Raw genomic sequence first — 26088 nt, forward strand, 5'->3', positions numbered from 1 at the left:
TTTGGGTACAAGTTGAGCATGCGGAACAATACTGAACTGTTCTCTCTTTATCTCTCCCTCCCTTGCTGAGGGAGGGCAAGGGGAGAGCTGGAATTTTGCTGCTTCTTCCATGTTTTTAATTCCCCCTCCCCCTCCCCCATTTTCATCCCCTTGAAGACCACAGGAGGAGCAGTGGCAGCCGCAGCCAGGACTCTGCCGACGGCCAGGACATCCAGGTTCCAGAGCAGTTTTCAGGGTTGCTTCACGGTTCTTCCCCGATCTGTGAGATAAGTGAGGACCCTTTCAGGCTTGTTTCCTCCGCAGAGAAAGGAGGCACGGAAGCTACAAGCCACCCACCTGCTATGCAGCTGGAGGATGCTGACTTACCTGCCTCTGGATCAGTACGGACCAGCTCTCCAGACCAAAACCAGAAAGTGGTCTACGCAACCATCCAGCACACGCACGTCAACCGGGCGGATCCTGAAACTGTAGTCACGCCCCACGTGCTACAGCACCCCGGTGGTGCTGAGGAAGAGGGGGACAGAGCTGTGGGCAGAGCCCACCCGGGGAGCAAGCCCAAAGCCGAGCTTAAACTCAGCCGCAGCTTGTCCAAATCGGACTCTGATCTTCTGACCTGCTCTCCGACAGAGGACGATGCCATGGGGAGCCGGAGCGAATCGCTCTCGAACTGCAGCACTGGGAAGAAGAGGCTGGAGAAGTCCCCGTCCTTCGCTTCAGAGTGGGATGAGGTAAGGCTGACCTTGCTTAGCTTCTGTGCCAGGAATGAATCTGTACAGCATGAGCTCCTCTCTACTGCACTGGCCTTTGGAGGGGGTCCTGGGTGGTTTTCACTACTTTTACTAACTCTCATATCACATTAACAGGCAAATGCTCACCTGTAAGTCTTTAAGGTGTTAAATGCCAAAAGACAGGCTAAACTGGAGTGGGGGAGAAGCAGAATTGCGAGAAGTGAGGGGCTTTTCAAAGTTTTTTAAGTTGCTCACATACAGGACTTGGTTTCTTTTAGGCAAGCCAGATAAGTTTTTACATCCCCGAAGTGAGGGATAGTTGATAACAGTGCTCCTCACAAATCTTTGTGTTGATCTCCTCTTTGCAATTCGACTCTCCCAGCATCCGGAGGAGATGTTTTGTTTCTGGGTCCCTGCTGCTGAGGGGGTAAGCGGTGTCCTGGGTTCATGGGGATGGAAGGAAGAGAGTAATTAGGCTGTGTTTTCTGTATTTAATAGCTCCCGCTTTCCTCTTTGCGTATTTATTTCAGAGTCTTGTTAGAAGTCACTTTATTATAGTACAGGAGGCCCATGGATAGTTAAATATTTCATGCTCAGAAAGTTGGCCCTAGTGAACCACTCAGGCGAGATTAAGTGTCCCTCTGAAATTCAGCACCGCAGCATTACTGAAACATTCTTTGGAGATGATTCTCTGCTGGTAGAGCAGCAGCGCTGCGGAAGAGATAAGCTCAGATGAACCACTCTTTGTACACTGAAAGGAAATAAAACCCCTGGTGTGGTGCTGGGGGTGTGGAGCTCTGTGTGCCGGGCGTGTAAACTCATGGGACGGTTGTGGCCCTGCTCACCTGTCCTCTGTGCGCTGACCGATGCTCAGCTGCCTCTCCGATCCTGGCACGGAGATAAAAATCATCTTTTGTGGAAGAGGGAGGTATTCAAAGATGCTAAAAGCAAAGTCGGAATCCCTCCTCAGTACGAGCCCATCTTTCAGTTCATGTTCTCACTCCCTCTCACTCCCTGCAGTGTTTCAGGGTTGCCAAACATATCTGGTTTTCTCTGTAGCTGTTTTGGTTGTAGAGGCTTTGCTGTTAATTACCTGGGTCAGTTGTACTATGACTGTGAGCGAAAGATTCTGCAGCAGAAGGCTTATTTGAGAGGACCAGATAACTTTCACTGCGCTTTTCATGCCTAACCGAACTGTTTACAGCAAACGTTGAAAGGGAAGGAGCCTTTGGCTTTACAGTGGTGCACGACTTCACTAGTAGCAGAGGTCAAGTGTTAGTGTGCCTGTGCTTCCTCTGCGCGGAGAAATGAACCCGCAGATCTGCTTCCCTGCTTGTAAACAAAAAGCATTACTTCCACCCAGTGTCAGCCTAACAAGCCACAGGAGGAAAATCTGCTTTTCCTTCCTGTTATGTTGAGGTGAGGAAATCAAAGAAAGAACGTGAAAAATTCACACCTGTCTACAACGGGGCAGGTCTAACTTAAAAAAATTTGTACTATCAAAACCTGATGATTTTATTTGTCTTCCTGGTTTCTGGTGTAATTTAAACGTTTTGTGGAATGGCTTTAACCTGGTAGGAGCATCCTGTGGCCGGAGCACCGATTTGCGTTGGGGTCTCATGGTTGTCACAGGCCGGCTTGAATGATTCTGGACAAAGGTTTCTCCTCTCTGCCTCAGTTTCCCCATCTGTGAGATGGCGATAGCCTCTTTTTGCAGAATGTTTTTGTTCCCACTGAAAAACACTATGTAAGGTTAAATATTCTCACAAGAAGGGGGACAAGCCAGCAGCTGGTGATTCACTGCCTTCAGCTTGATTTGCTCTTTAATTTCCAAAGGCTGTATAGAGGCATTTGGGGTCTCACTCTGACTCCTGGTGCAACGGTTGCGCTCTTTGCTGTTGGCGGGAGGGGCACGGTTCACGGGGCAGAGCAATTTTCTATAGAAGCAGCATAAAAGGGAGCTGCTGTGATAGTAGTTTATATAGTCAGGCCAGGTCTTGCTATGAAATATCCGAAAGCAGACTCCTATGATTGGTAAGAAATGGTAAAGATGCACCTGTGGGGAATGTTTGGGGTGGTTTTTTTTTGCAGTGATTTGTATGTGCAGAAAGGGACTGATCTGGCTGGTCATAATGGCAACAATGAGATTTAAACATAAATGTAGTGCTGTTGTTGGAGGTTTAATTAGTTCCCTGAATGGGATAATGCAGCTGCTCTGAATTAATGCAACTTGCAGCCTCTGAATTTACCAGGCTAATATAAAACCTTGTTGAGCCACCCCTGTTAGCAATGATTTGGCTCTTCCTCTGTGTTGAGGGGAAAAAATGGCAGATTTATATGCATTATTCTGTTAATTTTAATAGTCTTTATGCGGGCAACTGAGGAGGAAAGTGATCCGTGTGCAGCTCTATGCAACATGCAGCTGTAGCAAACAAGCTGAGGATTTTGCCCACTGGCCTTGCCAGCAGTAGGTGTGTCTGTTCGAGGCGCCGGGGACTTGGGGAGGGACCTGTTTATGTCCGTGGACAGATGGGATCCGTGGCAGAGGCTGAGCTAGCATCGTTCTGGGCCATGGGTGACTCTGCTCAGCCAGTCTCGCTGACCAGGGACAGCAGGAAAACCTGCTGTTTGGAAGCGAAGGGTCAAGTCCCTTCCCCAGCCGAGCGCTGCCAATGCCCTTTGTTGGAAGTGGAAGGTGGTGCCGGCTTTGCCAAAAGGGTGGGATGGGGAAGAAATGATTCACTTGGCAAAGCTCGTCCCTGTTCCCAGTTGCAGCTCCCCTGCTCCGAGGGCCTGGCCCAAATAACAGATGCCGACAGCGCTGCTTTGTGCTCCGTGCTGCAAAGGGCGTTCAGCGTGCGTCCCGTCTGCCTCCTGACCCACCGGCTCCTTCGTGGGAGTGCGAGTGCACACGTGGTGTCCTCCCTGCAGCTGCTGTCGGATAGAAACTCTTTGCAAGCAAGCCAGAGAAATTACTAACGCAAACAGCAATGCATTGCCCAGAGAGAGGGGTGAGGACCGAAAATGCTCGATCCTCCGCTTGAGTGGGAAGCAAGGTGGGGGAGAGGAAGTGTGTGAGGGGGTAAAGCTCCTAGTCAGAATAAATATTTGAATCCTTCCAAACTTGGCTGAGGGCTAAAGTGATAAATTTGTTTTTTGTAATCGGTTCATAAATATTTAGCAGCCGTGAGATGAGTAGGCGACAGTCACAGCTCGCTGTGAATTTTGTATAGGAGAATAAACTGTGTTTGCACTCCTGAGGGAGGAGGGGGGGCTCTTGGTGCCCGGCTCGGCTGCCAGCCCCCTTTCCAGGGCAGATTAACTCGCATCTGCTCTGCCTTCCTTCTCTGCAGAGCCGCTCCAGCCCTGCGTGCCTGCCCGGGTCCGTGCACGAGCCCTGCCGTAGGCAGGCAAACCTTGCGTCGTGCAAAATGGTACTGAAGCCCCTTAGAGTTTGCTCAGCAAACCGTCCCACCCGCAGCGTGCGGTCCAGGAGGGGCTGACCTGATTTCTCTCTTGCTGATAAGCTATTCCAGGTCTCTATGGATGAAAGGTAACATATACATGTCTAATATGAACAGTAAGCTGTTTAACAAAGGCTAAGGGGTATGCAACAACTTTTGTTTTATTCTGAGCCCATGCTATCTGATCGCTCTCGGCCAGGTTTAGGTGTTGAACGGTTCTTTCTCCCCCCGCCCCAGCTTCCGTTGTTTTTTTTCCCAGGTCCTTTTATCCATTTGCTAGATCAGCGTGTCTGCGCTAAAGGAGAGCGCCTGACCGAGACGAAGTAAAACTTTATCACAGTCACTCACTGAGCTGCCACAGCTCCGCTGGGGAAGCAGCTTCCTGACAGTGAGAGGAATTAGCGGGGATGTAATTTCCTGGGGGAAGCAGCGGAAGGACGATGGCTGGGCTTGAGGATGTTGTAAAATAGTCCTCTAGAAACTGTGGTGGCTTGAGAAGAAGTCGGGCTGTGACAAACGCTTTCTGTCCTTTAGATGCTGTCAGGTTGATAAAAGCCATGTAGGGGTATTTGGAAGCCGCGTCCTATGCAGCCTCGCTTCTCGCAGGACCAAGTGAGGTGATGAAGTGAAAACCGCTAAATGCCAACAGCAGATAAATGAGCTCCATTTGTAGAGGAGGAGGAAGAGGGGAGATGTTTGGCTTCAGCAAAACGCGAAAACGTTGGGCAGTGTCTCGGCTCCAGGAATTGAGGTTTAGTGCCTTTTGTGATAGGTTTCCAATGCACCGCTGCTCCTGCAGTTATCGCCGGTTGTTCGTTTCTGCTTCGTACCCCGCGCTCCTGCCTGTGCGGCAGTGCAGCCAGGATGCCCTGCTCGGGGGATTTTTTTTGTTTTCAGGCTTGCAGTGTGGTTGTTCTTGATACGTGTATGGTCCGGGAGGTGCATCTGTACAACCTGATGTCACCAGCCCATATCTGCGTCCACGCTCCGAACAGAGACGTCTGGAGTTGAGGCACGGTGATGTTTGAGTTTAGCTGCTCTCCTTGGGTCATAGGTATCAGTGAGAAAAATGATCTGTTAAGTGTTCAGGGGTGAAGAATGAGGCAGGCTACTGAGAATTAGCCTCAGACCTGGCTCCTGACAGCCCTTAATCCTCCACTTCCAGCTGTCTGCTATCAAGTAAGTGGCTCCGATGCTGAATTTGTAATGAATGCTGGGCTCAGAGGTTCCAGCATCAATTTCACAAAATGAGGTAGTTGCCTTGTGTTCTGTCTTTAGCTCTTTTAGGAAGAGATTAAAACCTCTTCAAAAGAAACTTTGGGAACTGAATAAAACATGTATTTTATTTTAGCTTTTTTTTTAGAAAAAAGGAGATGCACAGTCCACCACTTTGATGCGTTTTTTCCCTAAGTGAATTAGTTGAAGAATTAATGAATATTCTGTAGCTAATTAAGGCACTGGGCAACCATCATCTCCTATGAATAATTGCAGTGGTGCTCCATGTTTCGCTCTCGTCGCAGAAGGAAATCTTTCCCATTTGCAGTAACTGTGGACGTGGTGTTTCACCTGTTGCTGACCCATTTTTGGGGTCTTAATGTCATGTAAGGACAGATGCCAGGAGTAAATGGCACATCTGTCGTGCCTTCCATCACAGGTTTTGAAGAGCTGGGGAGCAAGTTGTTAGAGGTTGTGGCTGCTGTGGGGTGGCTTTAAATACTTGAGCTCCGTGAACCTTGTCGGGACTGCTTGGGTGCTTAAGTTCCTAGTGGAATTAGTGCCTTAATTACACGCTTACAGTTGAGGATTAAGAACATTTGCATTGAAGTGTGAAACTTTCAGGAAAGCTCTTGATGCAAAACCTGCCACTGCCTTAAAAAGACACCCAGAAGTTGAAATTCAGAGCTGCGAGCTGGTGTTGAAAGAAAATGCAAATATTTCCCTTGTTATGCAGGGGGAGAGTTGCTATTTTTGTGCCTGGTGAAACTGCATCTTGTAAAAGCTCGGTGGTTTTTGTTCGGACAAGCTCGTGCACCTTACCTGCCGGGTAACAGTTCCCGTATGACCCGTGCTGTAGATCAAAACACTGGTGTCTCAAGTGAGAAACGCAGTTGAGAAAACAGTATGTTCAGCCTCTCCACATTCGTACCACCTTGCGGCACGCAGGCTGGCCATCGCTTCTCTGGCTCGAGTGGTCCTGCATGGTCCAAGGACATCCCTGCCGCGCGGGTCACAAGGCTCCTTCCTCGCTTGCCAGCAGCCTACGCTTCCTGAAACGTTTGATTTATTCTTTTGGTTCAGGTGTTTAAACCTTAGTGCTTCATTCGCCCTGGGTTTGCCTTGTGGGACCAGGCAGAGCCTGTTTTCAAAGCGAGGTGTGCTTGGCATGCTTTTCGGCCGATGTCCCTTGCCTGGAGCCGGCCCTCTGTTTCTAAGCTCTCGTTCCAGTTTTCCCTTTGCCTGTTTGAAATGTCTTACATTTTTTTTTTTTGTTTAGGGGAAAAGCAGTAATGTGGTCAGTATTTTTGTTCTGATTTCTGCTATTCCAAATAAGCATGTCCATCAGGATTTTAACTTAATTATTGGTCTGATTATTCTATTATCTCCAGATCCCAACGTTTCCTCTTGTTTTTCCTGTGCTAAGGTCAGGAATTCTTACATCATCCCTCGTGTCGAATCTCTTTTCCCTTTGCCCCAATGGCAAGATTTCCTCCATCCTGATTAACTTTTTGAAGTGAAAGCTTTTGTGTTTCCACCTTACAGGTTTGCTTTGCATCTATTGCAAATGGCCAGCCTGTTAAAATTATAAACCAACACCGAGCTAAGCCGATCCAAGTCAAATTAAGACAATTTGCCAGTTTCGTAGGTAAAATCATTTGGTGTCCTGGTCTGAAAGGCAAACGTAAAGACCAAGCATGCTTTATTCCCGTATTTAGCAGCAAGGTTTAGACATAACAAGAATTATATTTGCCAGCTCTTTGAATCGTATCGGTTCATCTGGAACCGGACGGGTATCCGGGGCAGCTCTCCCTAAGGCAGGTTTGCAAAATACAGTGAGACGTAGCAGCTTATCGGCTACCCTGTGCGTGGAAGAAACCTTCCATCCATGCATTCAAAAGGATTTGTGAAAACGCCCTCAATCCAGATCTAAATGCACAGTGACTTCTTTTCTCCTCTTATTTATAGGTCACCAATTACAGGCTGAACGTGGATCTAAATTAGCGTGTGTGCATCCAGTGCACTAGAATAATGTAACAATTTCAGTCCACTGCTGCTGTGTTTCTGTTAACTTTTCAAGTGTATTAACTCGGTATTTCTCAATCAGAAGCTTTTGATTCTTTTATGTAAATTATTCGTGCTCTGACGGCTATTTTGGTTATGTAACGATCTTGTGATCGTTAGCCTTTTCGGGACTCTTTTTCAGGAACAGAAATGTCCGGCCTCGGTGTCCTTATTAAATTCAGTCTTTCATTATGTTCTCTTCCACTTAACGTCGCATCTTCCAGCACTTCAGAAGCTTTTATTTTTAAAAAAACATTTCTGTAGCTCTGTCCGAGGTCTCCAAGCGGGCTTCACCATCCTGTGTTGCATCCTGCACGCTGGAGACAACCTCTGCACCAAGAGCCAAACAAATCATTTTTGGCTCTGCGTGTTAGGACACGAGAGCATGAAAACATAGCTGTGAAGACGGTGAACTGATTTGGTATTCTTAAGCGGTTTTTGCCTTTTATTTTAAGCTCAAAATAAGCAGCGTCCAGCCGTTTCACTGTTACGAGCAGATGCATTGTCGCATTTGGCCATCTTTCTTGTCATGTTAACGTCGAATTTTACTGGGTATTTGTCAAAAAATATTGATATTTGGAGGGCTCTGAAACTGCAGATCCACCGCACGTTGGTTGTGAAATACAAATATATACCATCAGTTCCTTTCCTTTTGGTATGTGTTCAGTTTTGTAATTCTGGGATTTGTACAAAAACACAGACTGGAGAGTGGTATGAAGCAACAGTCCCTGAGCCGGATCCAAATGAGTTTCTCAGAGACCATATTAAGCCAGAAAATGTGTGCGCCTTTATCACTAACGAACAGTTGCAGAATGTCTTGAAATAAATAAATTCAGTGAGTCCTCGCGTTGTGTGTGGAAAGCACATGCTGCTGGAGGGGGATATAGCATGGGAACCCTGAAGTTTAAGTGTTGAAATGTGCCTCAAACAACAGGCTTGCTTTTGTAGTTTAGGTTTGAATTAGCAAATTGAGCATTATATTTTCCAGGCCTTTGGTATTTGTTATGCTGAGTTCATAACAAAGGTATCAAAAAGCTGGTATTTTTTGTATACATAGAATATACTGGGCGATGAAATATGAGGCTTCTGCTCTATGGGATGGTGATGTTGAACATAAGCCGAAGCATCACGAACTAAACCAGAAGTGGTTTATGTGCTGTCACCAATCTAGAAATGAGATCCATGGCCCAGATCCAAATTTCCCAGGACTACACTTGCGCTAAGGAGCCAGCAGGCATTGTCCCAGATCCTCCTCTTGCTCTTAATATTTGCAGCTCCATCCCTTTCAGAGATCCTGGTGCATGCTGCGATCCAGCCATCCCTCTGCTCCGAGGACGTGTCCCAGCTGGGTCTCAGCAGCCTTGCTTCCACCTTCAGGGATGCGATATCAGTTAGTAATATCAGGTAGCCGTTAACCAAAGGCTTTTCTGGGGAAAATGCCTTAGATCACTTGTGTCTTGCATCAGCAGGATAAACAGGGAAGCAGGCAGGACCTGACTGCTGTTAAAGCAGCACCTGTTATATTGTCTCCCAGATGAACGTCTGCACGCAGCATCTTCTTGGCTTGCCCGCCGCCTGCGAGCGCCCTAATCATGGCGGTATTTTGAGCCTGCGTCGTGTTGGCTTTTAGAAAAGCTGCCTTTCTGTTGGCTTTGGCCCCTCTATTGTTATCTGTCCTGTTGTCACGTCAAGCCTCAATTATTGTGAATCTGCGAAATGCTTGGAAGCTGCAGCGAGTTCAGCGTGTGACCCTGGGCGCTCACCGTGCCTCGCTTTACTGGGCCGCGGGCTGCAAGAGCAGCAAGTGCGTAGAGATACAGCTAATAAACACGAAGCAGCATGTCAAATGTAGTGGACTTCATTTCGGTATGGCTGCTGGGGAAGGCTGTCTGAGGTGTCTTTTCACCATGTGTTTCCTAAACTTGAAATGAGAAGCAGGAGGAGTTGGGCCAGTGCGATTACCACTGCACCGAGAAGCCTAGAAAATGTGGAAGTATCAGCTAAGGGGCGTTATTGCCATTTACGGGACTCGTGGCGTAAATTGGGTATTAATTTTGAGATGCTCAAAAAGGCTAAATCTGTTTTTTCATTCAGGCCGTCGCTCTTGCGCAGGGTGTTGGTATTCAGCACCGTTGTGCAACTGCCGCTTGAGTCATTTGCTTGTGCTGACCTCTTCCGTCCCCTCCGGACCGTGTACCGCATCTCTTGAGAGATGATTTCACAAGTCAGCAATTAAAAAAGAAAATCCTAAATCTTGATTAAATAGCTCTGCTTTCTTTTTCCTCCCAGCAACCCCAGAATAACTTGCTCTTGTTTACTAGAAAATCCATACAACAGTTGGAAACGGCTAGCAGCATCTCGTGTTCGGCTAGAGTCACCTTGTAAGTGCCTGACGCAAACTTGCAACCATGATATTGAAGGTTGAGAGACTTTGTGTGCAGGAGAGATCATCTTTTTCAGGCAACCATACAGCTCATGGTTGATCTTACCTTTGCTGTATTTGGGGTTTGTTGCTGTGGCATTGGTACGAAATGGAAGCATCAGATGGAGGCGTTCTGTGCTTCCCCAGCATCGTCCGTTGACCTAACACACCCTTATTTTTCTCCCCTGCTTTTTCCAGCTAGCCCATTAGGCTGTAATGAGACTGGTCACTTCGTAATCGGAGGCGTTTGTTGTACTCAAAGGGGTTTTTAAACTGTAGAAGCAGCTTGTCTGGTTTTTTTAACAATTTCAAACCAAATCTGCCCCATCCCTCAGTTGTAGAAGCATAGAAATAATGAAAACTTAACCCTTGACACTTACTTGGAATTGCAGAAATTCAAAATACTGATAACCTTTAAACCCAACTTTGGGTAGCTTTCGAGTAGCTTTCAAGAATAAAATATGCTGTTGGAACTGCTATCTTGTCTGCCGAGCTCCAGCCCCAGGCGAGTTTGTACAACAGGTTATGAACCCCTGAATAATAAGGATTTATAATGGGAATCCTGATATATTCTTAATTATGCTTATGCTGCAGGGTGTCATTATAATGCACTAATACCATACGTATGGTAGATAGTGTGCCATTTGTTTCTGTGTGTTTTTATTTAATTATAGACTTCTATCCGAATAACTTTATTGCTCAGTGTTTCTGTTTCTTTGATGCATGTGCAGGCGTGCCATAGCTTATCTTCCTTGTGACCAGGCTTCTGGACTGGCGATTTAAAGCTGCCAGTTTGGGAAGGGGCCACAGAGGAAGCAGAAGGCATTGACCCCACGCGGGGTTTTTCCTTGCTATGTGCAGAGCTCAAAGAGACGGGCAGTGGATGCGTGATACCAGAAGGTATACTATAAGGCTATATAGGCTATAAGGGAAGGTAAGCTCAAGAAGCACCAGGCAGGAGAGGTTTTGAGGAGAAACCCTGGTCCGCTGTCTCCTAACGCTCTTAGTGATGGCACAAGCTGACAGTCCCCCCCGTGTCGCAGAGGTGGGGATGCTGCTGTCACCTTTGGGTGATCTGCTGAAGCACAGAAAGCACCTCAAGGAAAAGAAAAAAAAAAAAAAAAGCCGTTTTCTGCTGGTTTTGTTCCCAGAGGCAACATGCTGTAGTTACATGTGTTTGCGTATAAGTATGTGTGCAGACACACCTTCAACTCTAAACCATCCCTAGATGATAGCGTGTAGTTGCCTATTCAGGCTTCCCAGGTGTCAGGGGCTGATGCAGCAGTGAGGAGCCTGTGAAGAGCAGTAGAATAAAGCAATCTGTTACATCTCGTCGTGTTCGTACCTGATTTAACAAGTCTGAAGTTGTTACAGTGATTTAAAGGGAAAACAATTCATTGGAGGAGCTCTTCAGTGCCCCTGAGTTAACTCTAAAAGCTGTTTTTCCAGGATAAAAACATCCAAGGGGCTCTCCTTTGTATATCAAGGCATATCTGGATTTTAATGGTAATATTTGGCTTCTCAGAAATAAGCTCCCTGCAAAGGAGCGTGTGTTTGTGTGCGTGAGGGAGGTGTTGGAAAGAGAGCACTGCGTGGAAAGGTTGGCCGACATAGCCTGGTGTCTTAGGCACACTTCCAACCTCCTAGTTAACATACGCAAACCTCCCCTTCTGGTTGGCCTTCTTAATTTCGAAGCGGGGAAGCATGCATTTACTCTAAACGGAGCTGTTCTGTGGGGCTCAGAGCTTGGAGCTTGGCTGGGGGATGCAAGCGCGGGGTGTTACGCCTGCGGAGCTGCAGAACAGCAGTGCAGATCATTGTCCGAAGCAGCTGGATGCTCTGACCGCCTATTGTTCTCGGAGGGGACGGAGGGAGGGGGAAACCCTGCTTATAAACCCTCTGGGGTAGGATAGCTGTAGCTCTCGGCAGTACCTGGTCATCCAAATGCTGGCATGCACATGTATATGTATTTTTTTTTTCTTCTCCCAGGACAACCTTGCTATGTCCTTGGGAGTCACTGATGCTGCATGCGGAGACTGAGAACAAAACTTCTGCATTTATATTGATGGTAAACGTAAGGGCTTTTCAGCCGTAGGTGAGGTTTTACTAAGCCCCTTCCGGAAAGCTCCAGTAGCATAAAGATGTCCCCGAACCGGGGTGAGTGTCATGCTAATGGAGTGCTGCTCAATTTTGTGCTTTCTGAATGAAGCTTCCTTTCCCTGCATGCAAATGAGTTGCCGCAGACAACTCGTATTGCATGAGGCTGTCTTTTATTTTGGTGAGAAAAGACCCCGGGACTTGTTTAATTGTCCTCTGTCTCTCTCAATGGACTCGCTGGCTCCAAACTTCAGCGTTGGCTCTGGGGAGGAAAAACTGGAGAGATTAATATGGACACGGCGGCTTCACGTCCATCAGGGCAGGGGAGTGGAAACGAAGCGTATCAGGGCTGGCTGCGGAGTGATGCCTCTGCGGGGCCACGCGTGCCCTCCGAGGAGAAGGGTCCCTGGAGGCTTCGGTGCCCTGTACCTGGCACCGCTGTCTTCACAGAAGATGCGGGACCTGTCTCCCGCCGGTCACGCAGGGTGGTATCAGAGGAAGGGAGATATCTTGCTTCCTGCTCACGTCGAAAGCCATTAGATGCTTCTGCCATGAGTGCTGTGAAGTGGGGAATTACTTTGCAGGACTCTGGTGTTGAAATGTCTTCTGTCTTGCCAGCAGAACAAACCTCAGCATCCAGCGTGTCCTCCAAGCTGGCTTGGCTTTTACTGGCCTTCTACAAACAAATACCTTTTTCTCCATTAATCAAAACTCAGTCGTTTGGGATAGTTTGTTTTAAGATAAAGTTCTGTTTTGGAGTGAATTGCCAGTTGCTATGTTTTCGTGGCTGCCTGCCTGCGTGGAAGAGCTTACCACTTCCCCAGCCCCGGGATGACTCTCAGCCGCACCCAGCTCCTTTTTTTGGGGTATTTTTATTCTTCGGCAAAATGTAAGCAAATGTGAAAATAAATCGGTGTGCTTCAATCCCGGTAACCGCTCTGCAGTTCCTTTCCCATCGCACCCCTTGCTTCGGGGTTTGCTGAAGGGCTCTCTCCCATCCTTGCAGCCTTTTCCTTCTCCCAAAGTATTTTAGCTTTGCAATAGTTTGTCTCCTTTCTTGGTAGGGTTTCGGGCCTCATTGGCTAAAATATCTTTATAGCGTGGAGCCAGCTACCCCTCTAGATTAGGAATAACAGACATGATTGTATTAATTTAGGAGGCAAAAGGATTTTGCGGTTTTATTTCTGTGGGTGTAAAAGAAAAACATAAAACCCCCCCACCCCACAACCTGTTCAGGGACGGACGCTCGGTGCTTCAGTGGAAAAAAACAGGTTAAGCCAAAACAAATCGGAACTGAGTGTTCAGGCTACAACTAAGTCTGAACTGCAGCGCTATATTTAAACATGGTATTTTTGTATTTTAATAATTAACCACTGGGAAAGAACAGCCTAAAAAACTGTAACGTAGGCTATTTTCAAGGTATCTTCTCTTCCAGCCCCATCTTAGTGCCGTAGAGTGCAGCTGAGGACTGGTTGTGGAGGACAGGGATGCTTTAAAGCGTTCATTCCCTCTTTAGGTTTGTGTCCTTCCCCTGTATTCTTATCTTTGCAACCTCTTAACAGTTAAATCGAGATGATCAGCAATAAACCGGTGTTTGAGTTGGTGTGTGACTTGGGAGAGTGTTTTCTTTTTGTGGAGAGCCGAGGGTATGAAGCAGGATTTCCCTTTGCGTTAATTGTGATACAGTTTTGACCGTGCGTAACGGTGACCACCTCCAGATCAAACTGACGTTTAGCAAAGGATGGGTTGTGAAAGGTAGTCCTTTGCCATGTGATTATTTCATTACCATTCAGTTTTATATAGCACAGGGCAATTCTCTGCTTTTGAGGAAAAGTTCGTGGGTGTTTCAGTGCTGGAGAAGCACCTGCAAGCCCTCACGGCTGTGTTTTGACTGCAGAACTGTCAGTGCTGGGGACTGAACCTGAAAAGCATCAAGTCCCTCTCATATTAGGGGAGGGCAGTGCGATGGAAACAAGTGAACTTGGCCTGGCACCCAGAGTTAATTTGCAGTTTGAATCCAGCTATGGAAAAGGGATGCAGGGAAGGAAGCAAATTTTTCACGGTGTCAGACTGTGGCGACCTGCCCTGGGCAGGGGAACTCATCCAGTCTGTTGAGAGCAGAGCGGGTTGTGATCTGGATTCACGTTGCCCTCTTGTCTGCAGCTTTTGGGCACCTGTTACCTCCATGCGTGGGGGAGAAGTTGTTTTTAGAAAACTTACCTACATTTAAAGGCAGTGAAAAGATGGGGAAAGTCCTCTTATTGTGCACCGTCCTCTCCAGGGCCATAGTACTGCAGTAGGCATTGGTTCTTCCCAGTGAGAAACACAGCAGAGGAGCCGACCTTTCTTAAAATCAAGTTAAAACTTTCTCTTATCCTTTGTCCTGCATTGTGAAAGAGCAAAACTGCAAGTGGGTAAAGGTTGAAGAGGGCATCCAAGCATGGAATGCGGTGGGGGAGGGTGAAATGCTGGCTCTACCAGTGCAAAAAAGCTAGGAAATAAATGGGATTTTTTTTGTAATGAGCATCTGATGGGAGGGAGCTTACCTGGCTCTTGCCAAATAACGTTCAGAGTCGTAGCTCTGACCAAAGAGGGACTGCAAATGTGGGGTTTGAATCTGCCACGGAAACATGCTCTTGTGCTCTTTGCCTTTCCCAGCAGCACCGGCAGCAGTCCCCGCACGTCTTCAGAGCTGGGTCCCGGCACAGCGTAAGAGATCTGCAAAGCGCTTTGCCTCTGTTGCTGGGAGACAGTCGGAGGGAGCTGGGGCTGCTTGAACAAACACGCTTTTCTCCTCGCCTCCTCTCTTCCCTCCCCACCTATGGGTGTTTTTTTTTTTCCCCTCTTGGTGACTGGTTATAGGAAAAGCTTGGCTGGAACCAAGTGATTCTTGCTCCAAATGATCCCATGAGACTGAAGAACCTCACAGGCTTCCAGATGCGCTGAAGTAAATGTCTTTTAGATAAAGATCCCAGACAGTAGGTACAAGAGCGGCTCCAGCTTAGAAATATACCTTGTAATGAAGATAATTGACATAAATCTTCAAAGCTTAATGCCCTTAAACTTCTGGAGCTTGAACTGAATTGACCTCGAGACCCAAATTCTGCAGCGAGCCCTCAGGGTTGTGGCAGTTATCCCAGAAACCCTGCCGCAGCTTGGGTTCGGTGCCTGCCTATGGAAGTGAATAAAACAGTCAGTACCAAAGTCCTTGGTCTTATTTGGAAATGAGGCTTGTTTTGCACCGTCCCTGTATTTCCCTCCAGTCTTGCATGGCCTTTATGTACCGATGGTACATAAGGGCACCGTGAAATTTCAAGGCTTTGCTGGGGAGTTTTTGCTGCTTCGGAGGGGCAAAAGCAGATAAAGCAGGTGGTTCTTGCCAAAATGGTGACTGGCAAAAATGTGCATCGTGAGACCTAGGTTACCTCTGCATTCCAGTCACTAACCTCTGCTGAGAAATATGAGGCAATTAATACTTTTCAGTTATTTCACATTGTCTACAGGCTTGAGCAGAAACTGCTGCATTGCTCACGCGTCCTTCAGGCTCTGTCACAACTAATGAGAAATGGAAAAGTTCTTTAAAACCGAGCCCGTGGAGAGGAGCGGGACTGATGGAGTGAAGGTGACTGCCACAAATGCCTCCAACAGAGGGAAACAGTTAAAAGGCCTGATTAGGGTAGAAGAAAAACTCAGCATCACAAGGCAGACTTTAAATTCCGTTTTTTCCTCTTAACTGGTTCCAGTTTAGCTGATCCCACTCTTCTGTTGCTGATACTGCAGAGTTGCTGATTTACACAAGAGCCTTAGGTTAGCTGAAAAAAAAAACCCCAACTTTTTTCTTGCAGTTCTCAAAGCTGTATTTCTGGGGCTTCCTTATTCAGCCCCACTGAGTCTAAATAGCAAGATCAGATGACACGATGACTAGCTGTGTAATTTTTATCTGAAGCAACGGCTAGTGATGCGAGCAGTTGCAAAATGAACCACCCTGTCTCTGTTTCATTTTTGTCATTTAAGGGCTGCCTCTGTCCACTTGCAATCGGGATATTTTTGCCTCTTATGTGGCCTCATCCTTTTTTAGTGCCTCCTTTTAAACTTGAACTTAAAACACAGAATCCCATTTCTTGTACAGATAGCTTGCAGTTTTTGATTAAAGTTCTGAATGACTTGTCTTCTGTAAGTAAAAGCTTTCATGTCCCAGGCTATCATATCAATTCTCCTTTGTCATTTTTTACCCTCCTGTGAAACCAGGGATCTGATCGCTCATCCTGCCACCCTGTTAGCGACTCCGTTAGCCCTTGTGTCAGCGTCTGATGGCGCCTGGCTTTGTCCGAGACCTGCACGGCCCCGGCAGCCCGATGGAGAGCCCGGCGCTGGGGTCAGGTATTGCCCAGCTCTTTTAGCAAAGGTCACATTCGAGTTCTGGTTGTGTCCAGGGGCAGAAGAGCGATGGACGCTTTTGCCTTATGTGCCGCAGGGCAGCGTGCCGGTGGCAGGACCCACGCATCCAGCGACTTCAAAACCCTTCCTTTAGCTGAAATCTCTTTTGAGAACGTACTTTGCTTCTCTTCCATACATGTTTGAATTCTGATTATTGCTTTTTCAGGCTGGTCTTCAAAGCTCCCAGTAAACTAGCATTAACTGTATTTCAAGCCCAGTAGAAGTGCTCGTCCTCATGGTTTTCTAGGGGCAGAGGATCCATATCCTTTAATGACTCTTCTATAGATCGCATGAATGCCTTCTCCCTGGTGAGATTTTAATGCTACAAGCGCACTGCCTGTCTGCTCCCCATAAACAGGAAGGACTTTATTGGAGATCTGACTTGGCAGGAGCTTTTTAAGACTGTCTGTTTTTTTTGTTTCACCAAAAAAAACCCTCCCTAGTGGAGTTCAGCTTCAAGCTGCCATTGATTTTGATTAGAAGTCAAACTCCGGGCTCCCCGCAGCGTTTCCAGGAGTCCCGCTCGCCGGCCAGGCAACCTTGGGAGCTCGTGCAGCTGCACCAAGCAAAGCATCGCGCTGGGATGCAGGCAGTGCAAAGGCGGCTGGGGGATGAGGTCCAGGAAAACTTGGACTCCTTCCCCAAATCTATCCTTAAAAGACCAGGAAAAAAAAAAAAAAAGAAAAAGTTGTGTAAGAGTTGGAGTTTATTCCCCCCCGCTGTCTGTTGCCAGTCGATGTATCGGCGTTGCCTTCAGCAGCAACCGCTCTGAAGTGTCTCGCAGGAATATCTTCTTGGGAGATTTCGGTTCAGGAATCTCTCACTGGGGGCTCTTTATTTCTTTTTTTTTTTTTTTTTTAAATTTTCTGCTCAGTTATAGATTGAAGACTGGGGTAAGCAACCAAACCTGAGCCTCTTCAGTGTTTCATTGCTCTTTGGAAAATGGTGGGCTTTAGTGCTTTAGATTATTGAAAATTATGAATTGACTAACTGAGTGCAATTTATCAGGTCTTTCATAACAGAACTAACCTAGTAATTGTCACTGTTGGTTTTTCCCTCGCAGCATTGCATTAGAAAGCCTCGATTTACAAATTCTGCTGAAGAGTTTTTGTTGAAAAGTTTCTAGTCTCATTTGACAAAGTATCCTGTAGGTTGTATGAAAATTGCAACTTGCTTTTTTTTTTTTGTGGCAAATGCAGTCATTTATATGCAACTCTTAAGTGGACTTGAAAAGACACCATCTCAGGCAGTAGTTCTTACCTTTTTTCTTAATTGCATGACGTTTGCCTTGAGCTATTGACTGCGAATCGCTTAAATCAGGGGATGAAATTGTCTTTAGCTCCCTCTCCTGGGTAGTGAAGGCATTTGCCCCCACGATGTTGCTGCTTTTGCAAACTCGATCTATTTTCAAACTCTTTCTAAGCATCTCCGCTCTCAGTGGAAGTGGTGAGGAGCACAGCGTCCATGCACAGGATTGGGAAATGCGATGGTTTAAAAAAAAGAAAAAAAACCAAACCAATACAAAAATACCCAACACAACCCAGACTGAGGTGAAGCCAAGTTTATTTTCGGCATGCTGTGAAAGAGTTAGTGAACTGCATTTCTTAGGCTTTGCTGCTGGTGAAGGTGGGGCTGCATGTTTGTACCGGGTGAGCTGAGGAGTTTGGGGTTCTTTTCCTTCTCCCTAATTTTATGCTCCAGAGGGATGGTTTTGTTGGAGCTGCTTATTTTCAGGCACTGGCAAGTTGTGGAAGGGAAGGCTCTGTGGAGTCCCAACCTCTACGCATCCCTCCTGAGTCATCCATCCTTACGAAGACTTTTCCAGGCAAGGTGTTAAGGGTACCTTTTCTGGGTCAGAGGTACCTTAACATCCTTTCCTTGGATTTCTTCGGCAGTCGCGTGGCAGGTGAAATCCCGGGGCTGCCTTTAACTTTTCCTGAGGCTTTATGAATAATGCAGCGTGTGCTTTTTTTTTTTATTTTCAGATTGAGAAAATCATGAGTTCCATCGGCGAAGGCATTGACTTTTCTCAGGAGCAGCAGAGGATCTCAGGTAGCGTACCCAGCTCGTGTGTGTCTGTCTTGGTTGTGCTCTGTACAAAAACAAGGTGCTGGCTCCTGCGTGCAGAGCTCTTTAACCTGCTTTGGCTCTCAGAAGGGAAAGAAAGGCTCTGGCATAGAAGGAGCAGACCTCGGCTTCCCAGTGTAATGCTCAATACTGCTACCAGCAATTTTCATTCAATACTCCCCTAGGTAGATTCATTTAACTTCATATAATGCAGCTGTCCTTCCCTCCCAGCAGGCTTTTGAGGGAAATGGGCTGGGTGAAGAGCATCGCAGCTGGTACCCCCAGCCTGATGGGAAAGGGGGGGACCCCGATTACCCCAGTGTTGATTAATACTCACCCAGTGACAGCAGCGTGTGTGTGGAGGGGATCTTGTTTCTTGTTGAAACTGCCTGCTTATAGACTTTGGGGCTTAGTATTACTGTTCAGGATATGGTAAATTTTGCGGTGATGTTTTACATCTTTGAATAGCGTTAAACAAAGGCTTATTGCTGAGAATTGTGGAGTTCTTCCCATACCTGGACTCCTCCTTACAGTCCTTCCCTTTAGGTGGAGGTGAATGTTGCTGGCTTGTGTGAGTGGTCTGGGACACTTCTTGTGCTCCTCTGCAAGCTTGCGGCAGTAAAATCAGCTCTGGAGTGGCTGGCTCGTTGCCCCTGCTCGCACAGCCCAATAACCGCTGTGTTCTGGTACTTAAAACTTCACAATTTCGCTCAATGTGTAGGAGGAAGATCAGGTTTTCTGCACGTACAGAAAAAATCTAATTTGCAGCTGAAAGATGGTGTAGGGACTCCAGCCGGTATCCTAGGGATAGAAAGTTCTACTGATCTCCCGGCTCCTACAATTACTGCTGTTCTCGACATAGCCTCTGAGAAAGTCGAACTGATTGCTTACGGTTCTCTCCTGCCTTTCAGAACGTTTGTCTCGAGTTTCTGTTCTTCTCTAGTGGATGGCAACAAAATTTTCTTTAAGCAGTCCGTCTGAAACAGAGCCGCTGCATATTTGTCTTCTGGCTGGTCTCACGATCCCCACAACACTCTTGCTTTTGTTTCAAATACGTAACGCAGTAGCGAGATGCTCTTTTTTCTGGCTTTTTTTTCCGTTACGTAAGTGTGGGTCTGTCCCTTCGGAAATGAGCAGAACCTCTCTGTAGCCCTTCACATTCTAGTGTTTTGTTCTTTAAGGCTCACAAAATCCTTTCAGCCCTGGGAGGACAGGGTGGGGATTTTGTATTTAGAGTGGTACATCAGAGTGACTGTAGCCAAGATATCACATATCCCCCTTACCTCCATGGCAATTCACCCATCCCGGCTGCATGTTCACTGCTGGGCACGTTTGGAAATACAGCTGCTCTGCGGGCACGGTTGGGACGGTTTTCCTCTGGGTAAGACGGCGGCTGATGGGGAAGCGCGGGCTCGGAGGGGCTGTCTGGCCGCCGGTGGGGTTCAGTGTACATTGGGTTGTGTGAGAAGGTGTCCTTTAGAGACTGTTCGTATTTCACAGATTAAGAAACGTTTCCTGGGGACCAGGAACGCTTGAGCAAAGCCTGCGTGGGGCGAGGGGTCCTGCTCAGGCAGTTTGTCTTAACTGGAGCTTACCAAGAGCCAGGTTTTAGCTTGGTTGCGATAGAATAAAGTGTAAAGAGCTGCTAACGCCACCCAGCCTCTAAAACAAACCGTCCGGAGTAGCTGGGGTGTTGCGGTGATTTTTCCAGCAAAACTACTGTTTTTCTGCAGCCCATAACATGTTTTTGCCAGAATATTTTAACATTTCTTCTCCAACTTTCCACCTGTAAAACTCTAGATGCCCTATCGTTGCTCCAAATCAGATAAAACTCATCACAGTGTCTTTTTTCTATATATTTCACCTACATACTTCTGTGACCTTGAAGTACGTAGTTTTATTAATTTTATAATAAAACTTTATAAATAGCGTGTGAGATGATTTTAGTTGTGCATTTTGTCTTTGCTTTTTCCAATTTCCGTAAAACAAGGTGAAGAAGGAATCATGGTGTCATTTAGTGCATTGATTTTCCTCAAACAGAGCAACGTCCTCCTCCAGCCATGTTACAACTATTGTAACTCTCGTATCCGCATTGCAGCATTAGAGCGACGGGAGACGATCCTGGGTTAAAACACTCTCATTTCCATAACTGTTGTACGTAGAGGCGGCTGGGGTGGGGGATAGCGAGCCCTGTGCCGAGTTCGTGGTCAGGATCCGGACTGAAGCAGCAGAGCCGGAACCAAGTCTCAGTTAAAAATCTTCCTCCGTTGCTCCTGCAGTGACCTAACTGCATGCCTTGGCTCTGCACATCAAACAGGATCGCTTTGCAGTTTTGCCAGCTTTTTTCCTATACTTTTCGTTCCTTCTTTTGAGGAAAGTAGATGTGAAGGGGAGGTGGAACTAATAGAGGAAGGATGCTTTGATATCAGTGCAAATATCCCTAGACGTGTCTCCATACTGTTTGCAGAGTGGGGAAATAACCTAGCCCTTTCCCAGCTGACTGTCTCAATGCTTCTACATTTCCGAGCTTCTCGGGAGGTTTATTTTAATTCTTCTCCTCCCGGGATGCAGCTTCACTCTGGAAACCAGCAGTTTAAGGAACCTGTCCTCTCTGCTGCTGCAGGCAGAGCCGTGGGTCCTCGGGAGCGTTGTCTCCCATATGGAGCAGAGTCCGTGGTCTTCAAAGGAGGAGATAATTGCTTGGCTTTAACGGTGCCTTTTGAAATGGAGCTGTTTGTAGTGAGGCACAGTGTACAGAGCTTGATTAAATGGACGCTGATGAACTCTGCTGTCTGGGGACCAAAGGTGCCTAAATATCATGTACTGCTCAAGGGTTTTAGAAAATCTACATCTCGAAATTGTTGTAGGAAATGCTTTCTGATGGTGAGACCAGTTCAGCTGTGGCAGCACTGTCCTCTGGGATGCTTCCCGGCTGACCAAGAGCCACCGTCCCAATAGCCGGGAACAGTCCTTCTTGTTCGGGGACACGGCCTTCTCCGGATGCCTCTTGGATTTCTCGGGGGGAGAGGATCGTCCTCCCCGGCCACTTCTGTTAGGGCAGCGGCTGTGCTGGGAGCAGGACTGGGGTGATGCCAGTTGCAGGTCAGCATGGGTGTCGTGGTGGCCTGCCCTTTGGATGTGGTTAATCTGCCACGTGCCTCAACTTGGGTGATGCTAGGCTTTTTCTGGGTATCCCTGTAGGTATCAATATCCACTAAACAAGGCTGCTTGCAGGAGAGGTGCTTCCCCTCTGTACTTTAAGCATGAATTCCCTTCTCCGCCTTTAAATCAGGAGCAAAAACAAAAGCAGAACTGGAGAGCTTGTTTGCCTTTACTGCAGCGTGATGGAGGATGCTGGAGAGCTGCCACCGCGAGGGATTCTGTCCTTTTAAATCCTTCACCTCCAAACTGCTGCATCTGAACTGCTCCGGGTGGGCAGCGTCTCTTCTTGATGAGATGCTAATATGGATCCGCACACGCAGCTCACGCTTGCCATAATAAAGCTTATCTCGTATCCATTTGTCACTCGGATTTTTGCTTTGGTGAGGAGGAATCCACCATGCATTCCCAGTGGGAGTTTAACCTGTGCCTGCCCTAGATACTACGTACTGGTTAGGGCTTATGTTTTCTAGGGTCAAAAGCCTTTGCAGTGGGATGCGAAACGGGTGTGTGGTTTTTGGTCTAATGCGATGGCAACTGGTTAGCATCCTGCTTTGTGACAAGCCCTCCCCTCCCCAAGCCGTGTCCGTAGCTGTAGCAGCGCGTGTGATGGATCGATATCGTTAGTGAAGAGGTCTAACATGGAGGGGAGAGGAGGAGCCAGCACTTCAGCAAAAGCTGCCGTTGTGCAGGGAGTTTTCAGCAAAATGGACACCCGTCTCTGGAAGCAGGCGGACCCAGGAGCTGCCTTGTCCTTAAGCCGGGTGTTTTCCCGCAGGCTGTGCTGTGTTACGCTCAGTTTGGGATCCCTCGTACGCAGATCAGCTGCTGTATATATTCCCTGTTTCTCCTTCCTTTCCTATGAGCGCAGCTAGCCAGAGAGCGGGCAGTGCTTTGCCAGCCCCTTGCTGCAAGGATGAAGGGTGTCCTGGGGTGCGTGCACCCTTACACTCTTGTTTTCTAGCAGAGTTTAGCTTTTGCTCCTCAGGACTTTGCTAGGGCTGTTTTAACGCTTCAGATCATATCACAAATGCGCAGGGAGCTGCAGGGAACTTTCCAAATGCTCTCACATCCTCAAAAATGGGTGGGCTTTGAGGATATTGAGGCTCCTGACTAGTTTTGTTTCTGGAATCACTGATTTGCCTGGAAAGGTAAAATGCCTTGCTTGGCAATTACTGCGGAGATGAGTATAAACAGACTCCAAACAGACGAGCAGTTATTGCATACAACTGACTTGGGTCTAGGGAAAGCAGGGACCCTTGGAGTCAGGCTGGAACAAGCCCGGGCCCCGAGACGCTTGGTTTCAGGTCCCTGCCACGCCCCAGACTTCCCATACAAATTTGGGCGTAATAGCTGGTTTCTGTACCATCAAGCTTTCTTCCATAAAACAGGGGAACAAAACTTCCCTGCCTTGCTGTGGTGTTATGGACGAGCACATTAAACTTCTGAGGCCCCTAGATGATAAGATAATTAGATAATTAGAAGCATCTTGGCATCTTTATAGAAACTGGAGCTAGAATCTATTTCTTGGCCAACAGGTTCGACCCTCTGATTTCCTGGTAGAGCGTGTAAGAAGACTTTCCAAATGTATTTCCCGAGGGTGAGGTGGTATAGGTGGGAGGAACGGAGAAGTCTGTCACTGATCCACGTCGGAGGTTGGGGAATCAAGGAACACCGTCTCTTAAAGGGTACCGGATTCCACCGAACCTTTGCCTTAAAGGGTTTTTTGGCCTGGGAGCAGATGTTTGTATTCAGTCTGTGTCTCTCTGCACGTGTGTTTTGCAGTCACGCATTTATTTAGCTCCAGCAACCCGCTTTTGATCATCTCTTCCTTCCAGATGTGGGTCAGAGGGGTAGGGGAGTACAGGTCTCGCAGCAGAAGTTCAACCCTACTGCACTGCAGCGTCTCACCTCACTGCTGGCTTTGAACAAGAAACCTGTGTGTTGCTCGCTGGGTTACGGTGATTTGTCAGGCAGCGTTTCTCTCCCCAAAAATAGAGGAGATGAGTGGTCTCTGCTCAATAAATCAGCTTGATGCAGGCAGGAGGCATGCTGCGCTGGACAGGGAACGCATTTGGGGCTTGGTGAGTTAACTCTGCCGTTGGCTTGAGACGTGAGGAACGTGCTTGGTGTTTTACTTGACAAAAGAGGGAGAAATTTGTTAGCAGTCTGCATTTGGCTAATTGATCTTAGTTCCAGTAAAGTCGGATGTTGGCTGTATTTCTTGCATCTGATGGCATTAATGACTACGTTCTCCTTGCCTATCCATCTTGCCTAATGCACTGCCTGAGTTTATAGCCCCCTCAGTGGATTTAAGGACTGTCAGCTGAGGATCATCCCCAGCGGTTATTACTGCCTGACTTGGTTGTCTTGCGTGCTCACTTTGTGTGTGGACGGTGGTTTCATCAACGCTTGCTTGGACTTGCAGTTTTTTCTTCCTGGTGACGCTTGGTCGTGTGTCTTCAGGCCACATCAGGTCATGGTAAACTTGTTATCGGTTTCCGTGAGCAAACGGGGTGATGCTTTTTGTCCGGCATGGCCCACGTACTTATTTCTTCCTCCAAACAGACTCAAACTTTGCTCTAAAGGTCATTATTGAAACAATAACTTATAAAAGGACCTTTCTGAGCCCTGGTAGCCCTCTCCCTTTCCTGTTTTCTTTGAAGCATGCTGTGTTACCTGAAAAATGGCTTGCGAGAGGGACTGAATTGCTTGGCTTGCTTTTTTTGCAACTTTTAATTACTCTAATTATTTCTAACTACACTCTATTGACTCTTTCCTCCTCTGCCATCTGCAGACTGTTTAAAGGTAGGATTCTTCAAATGCGGAGCGTAAGAAGGATGGAGCTGAGAATTAGGAGTTTGTTTTAATCAGAAGTTGTGATCGGGCTCTTGCTGGGGGGCACAGTGACTGGATTCATTTGCTCCCGTGTCATCCTCGTAACGTGCAAATGTTTAGTGTATTTTGGACTTCCTTATTTTCAGTCTTTTTCAATCGAGGATGTTTTGGGGCATCTGTTCTCTTCTTTTTCTTTTTAAAGTAAACCCCTCCATTCCCCTCCCTCCAAACACCCCCGCCCCCTTCATTTTGTCTTGATTTGAGGTGGTTTTAAAAACAGAAAACCTGCACTTGGTGTCACTGTAGGTTTCCCCTTTAAAAGCAGAAATACATTTACGAGTGTACAAAAGGCCGAGTAGAGTAAACAATTTCTTAAAACGAAATTCAGGAGCTCAGAGGAAGGAACTGCTGTGGTTTCGTTCCCCCTGCCAATACCCCGACTGCTTCCAGAAATGCTGTAGTAGGCAGCAAGCAGTTTCCTCACCTCTCTCTAGATAAATGAATTCTGAGCCAGCCACAAATCACTCGGAACTGTCAAAGCAGACCTGTAACATTATTTTTTGAAATCCCAAGCCGTGTAGTCCATCATGGAGTAAATATTGAGAAGTCAGTAATTTCCACTGGAGAGTTATAAAGCTGCTGTCTCCCTCCCCTCTCCTGCAGCTTCTGCTGCGAAGGCTGCTCACTGCTTGTACAGTGGATGGAAAAGCTGGGAGGGGTAAGAGGATGAAGAGAAGGGAGGGACAGGCAATGTGAGAGCAGGAGACAGGACTGCGAGTGGAACGGCAAGCGTGGAGCTCGCTGCCTTCAGACAAAGCACGCCGCTGCAGCGCTCTGCAAGGATGCACAATTGCTTGGTGAGGGGACACGGCTGCCTGGCTGCTGGCGGACCAGCAAGGATCGACGGAAGGGAAGGATGGAGACCCCGGGCGAGCGGGAGCTTGTTGCATGAATTCCAGGTTTAGATGCTGCCCTTCTGCACAGGCTGTGTTAGGGGAGGGAGACGGAAACCTTTTGTGATCTCTGCGTTTCTCGTGCTGCAGCGTGCGCTAGAAAGACTGGCCAGCGCTCTCGAACTCGCCGAGCGCGGCTCACCTGGCAGAGGAGCTCTCCTGTGGACCAGAGCAGCAGGATCCCTTACCCCGAGAATTTCCAGATAACACAGTGAGCTCTGTGTTGTGCAGCCATTGCAGCGGGCGGGGGTGGGAAGGATGGCTTGGAAGGTACCAAACAGCTTCAGCTGACCTGAAGGTTCAAAGAAAGCAAACCTGGTTTTCCTGATCATCTTTTTATTTGCATGTACCCTTGAAACAGATGTGCTAAGAAGCCTGAAAAATTCTGCCTGTCTTGCATAGCAAATTCCCTGATGAAAAGGAGATCTCTGAACTTTTTTTTGGTCATATTTAAGGTTTCGAGCTTTTCTAGAGGAGAGTAACAAGTCACTGGACTCTCTTCCCAGGGGTGAGGGAAGGGAGAGCTTGTCTGCACAGCTTCCGTAGGGTGTTGGGAAGAATCTCATTTATCAGAGGCTGAGAGGAGGTGCCAGGGCATGTCTCGGACTTGAGCTGCTGCAGGAAGAGGAGAGAGTGTGCTTGCA

At 47.5% G+C, this 26088-nt stretch overlaps 1 protein-coding gene across 4 annotated transcripts in view; it reads left to right on the forward strand.

Annotated features, from left to right (window-relative positions):
• Positions 1 to 26088, forward strand: part of ANKS1A (ankyrin repeat and sterile alpha motif domain containing 1A) — a 110875-nt gene that overhangs the window by 53543 nt on the left and 31244 nt on the right. For 3 of the 4 annotated variants that reach the window (XM_076357977.1, XM_076357976.1, XM_076357978.1), the window contains exons 12-13: positions 157 to 728; positions 18413 to 18479. In XM_076357977.1, coding sequence (XP_076214092.1) covers positions 157 to 728; positions 18413 to 18479 — 639 coding nt within the window. Of the gene's footprint in view, positions 1 to 156; positions 729 to 14648; positions 14700 to 18412; positions 18480 to 26088 lie in introns of all 4 variants that reach the window. The other variant, XM_076357975.1, reaches the window with a different exon arrangement.

The sequence above is a fragment of the Aptenodytes patagonicus genome, chromosome 22 (assembly GCF_965638725.1).
Source record: "Aptenodytes patagonicus chromosome 22, bAptPat1.pri.cur, whole genome shotgun sequence".
Classification (NCBI taxonomy): Eukaryota; Metazoa; Chordata; class Aves; order Sphenisciformes; family Spheniscidae; genus Aptenodytes; species Aptenodytes patagonicus.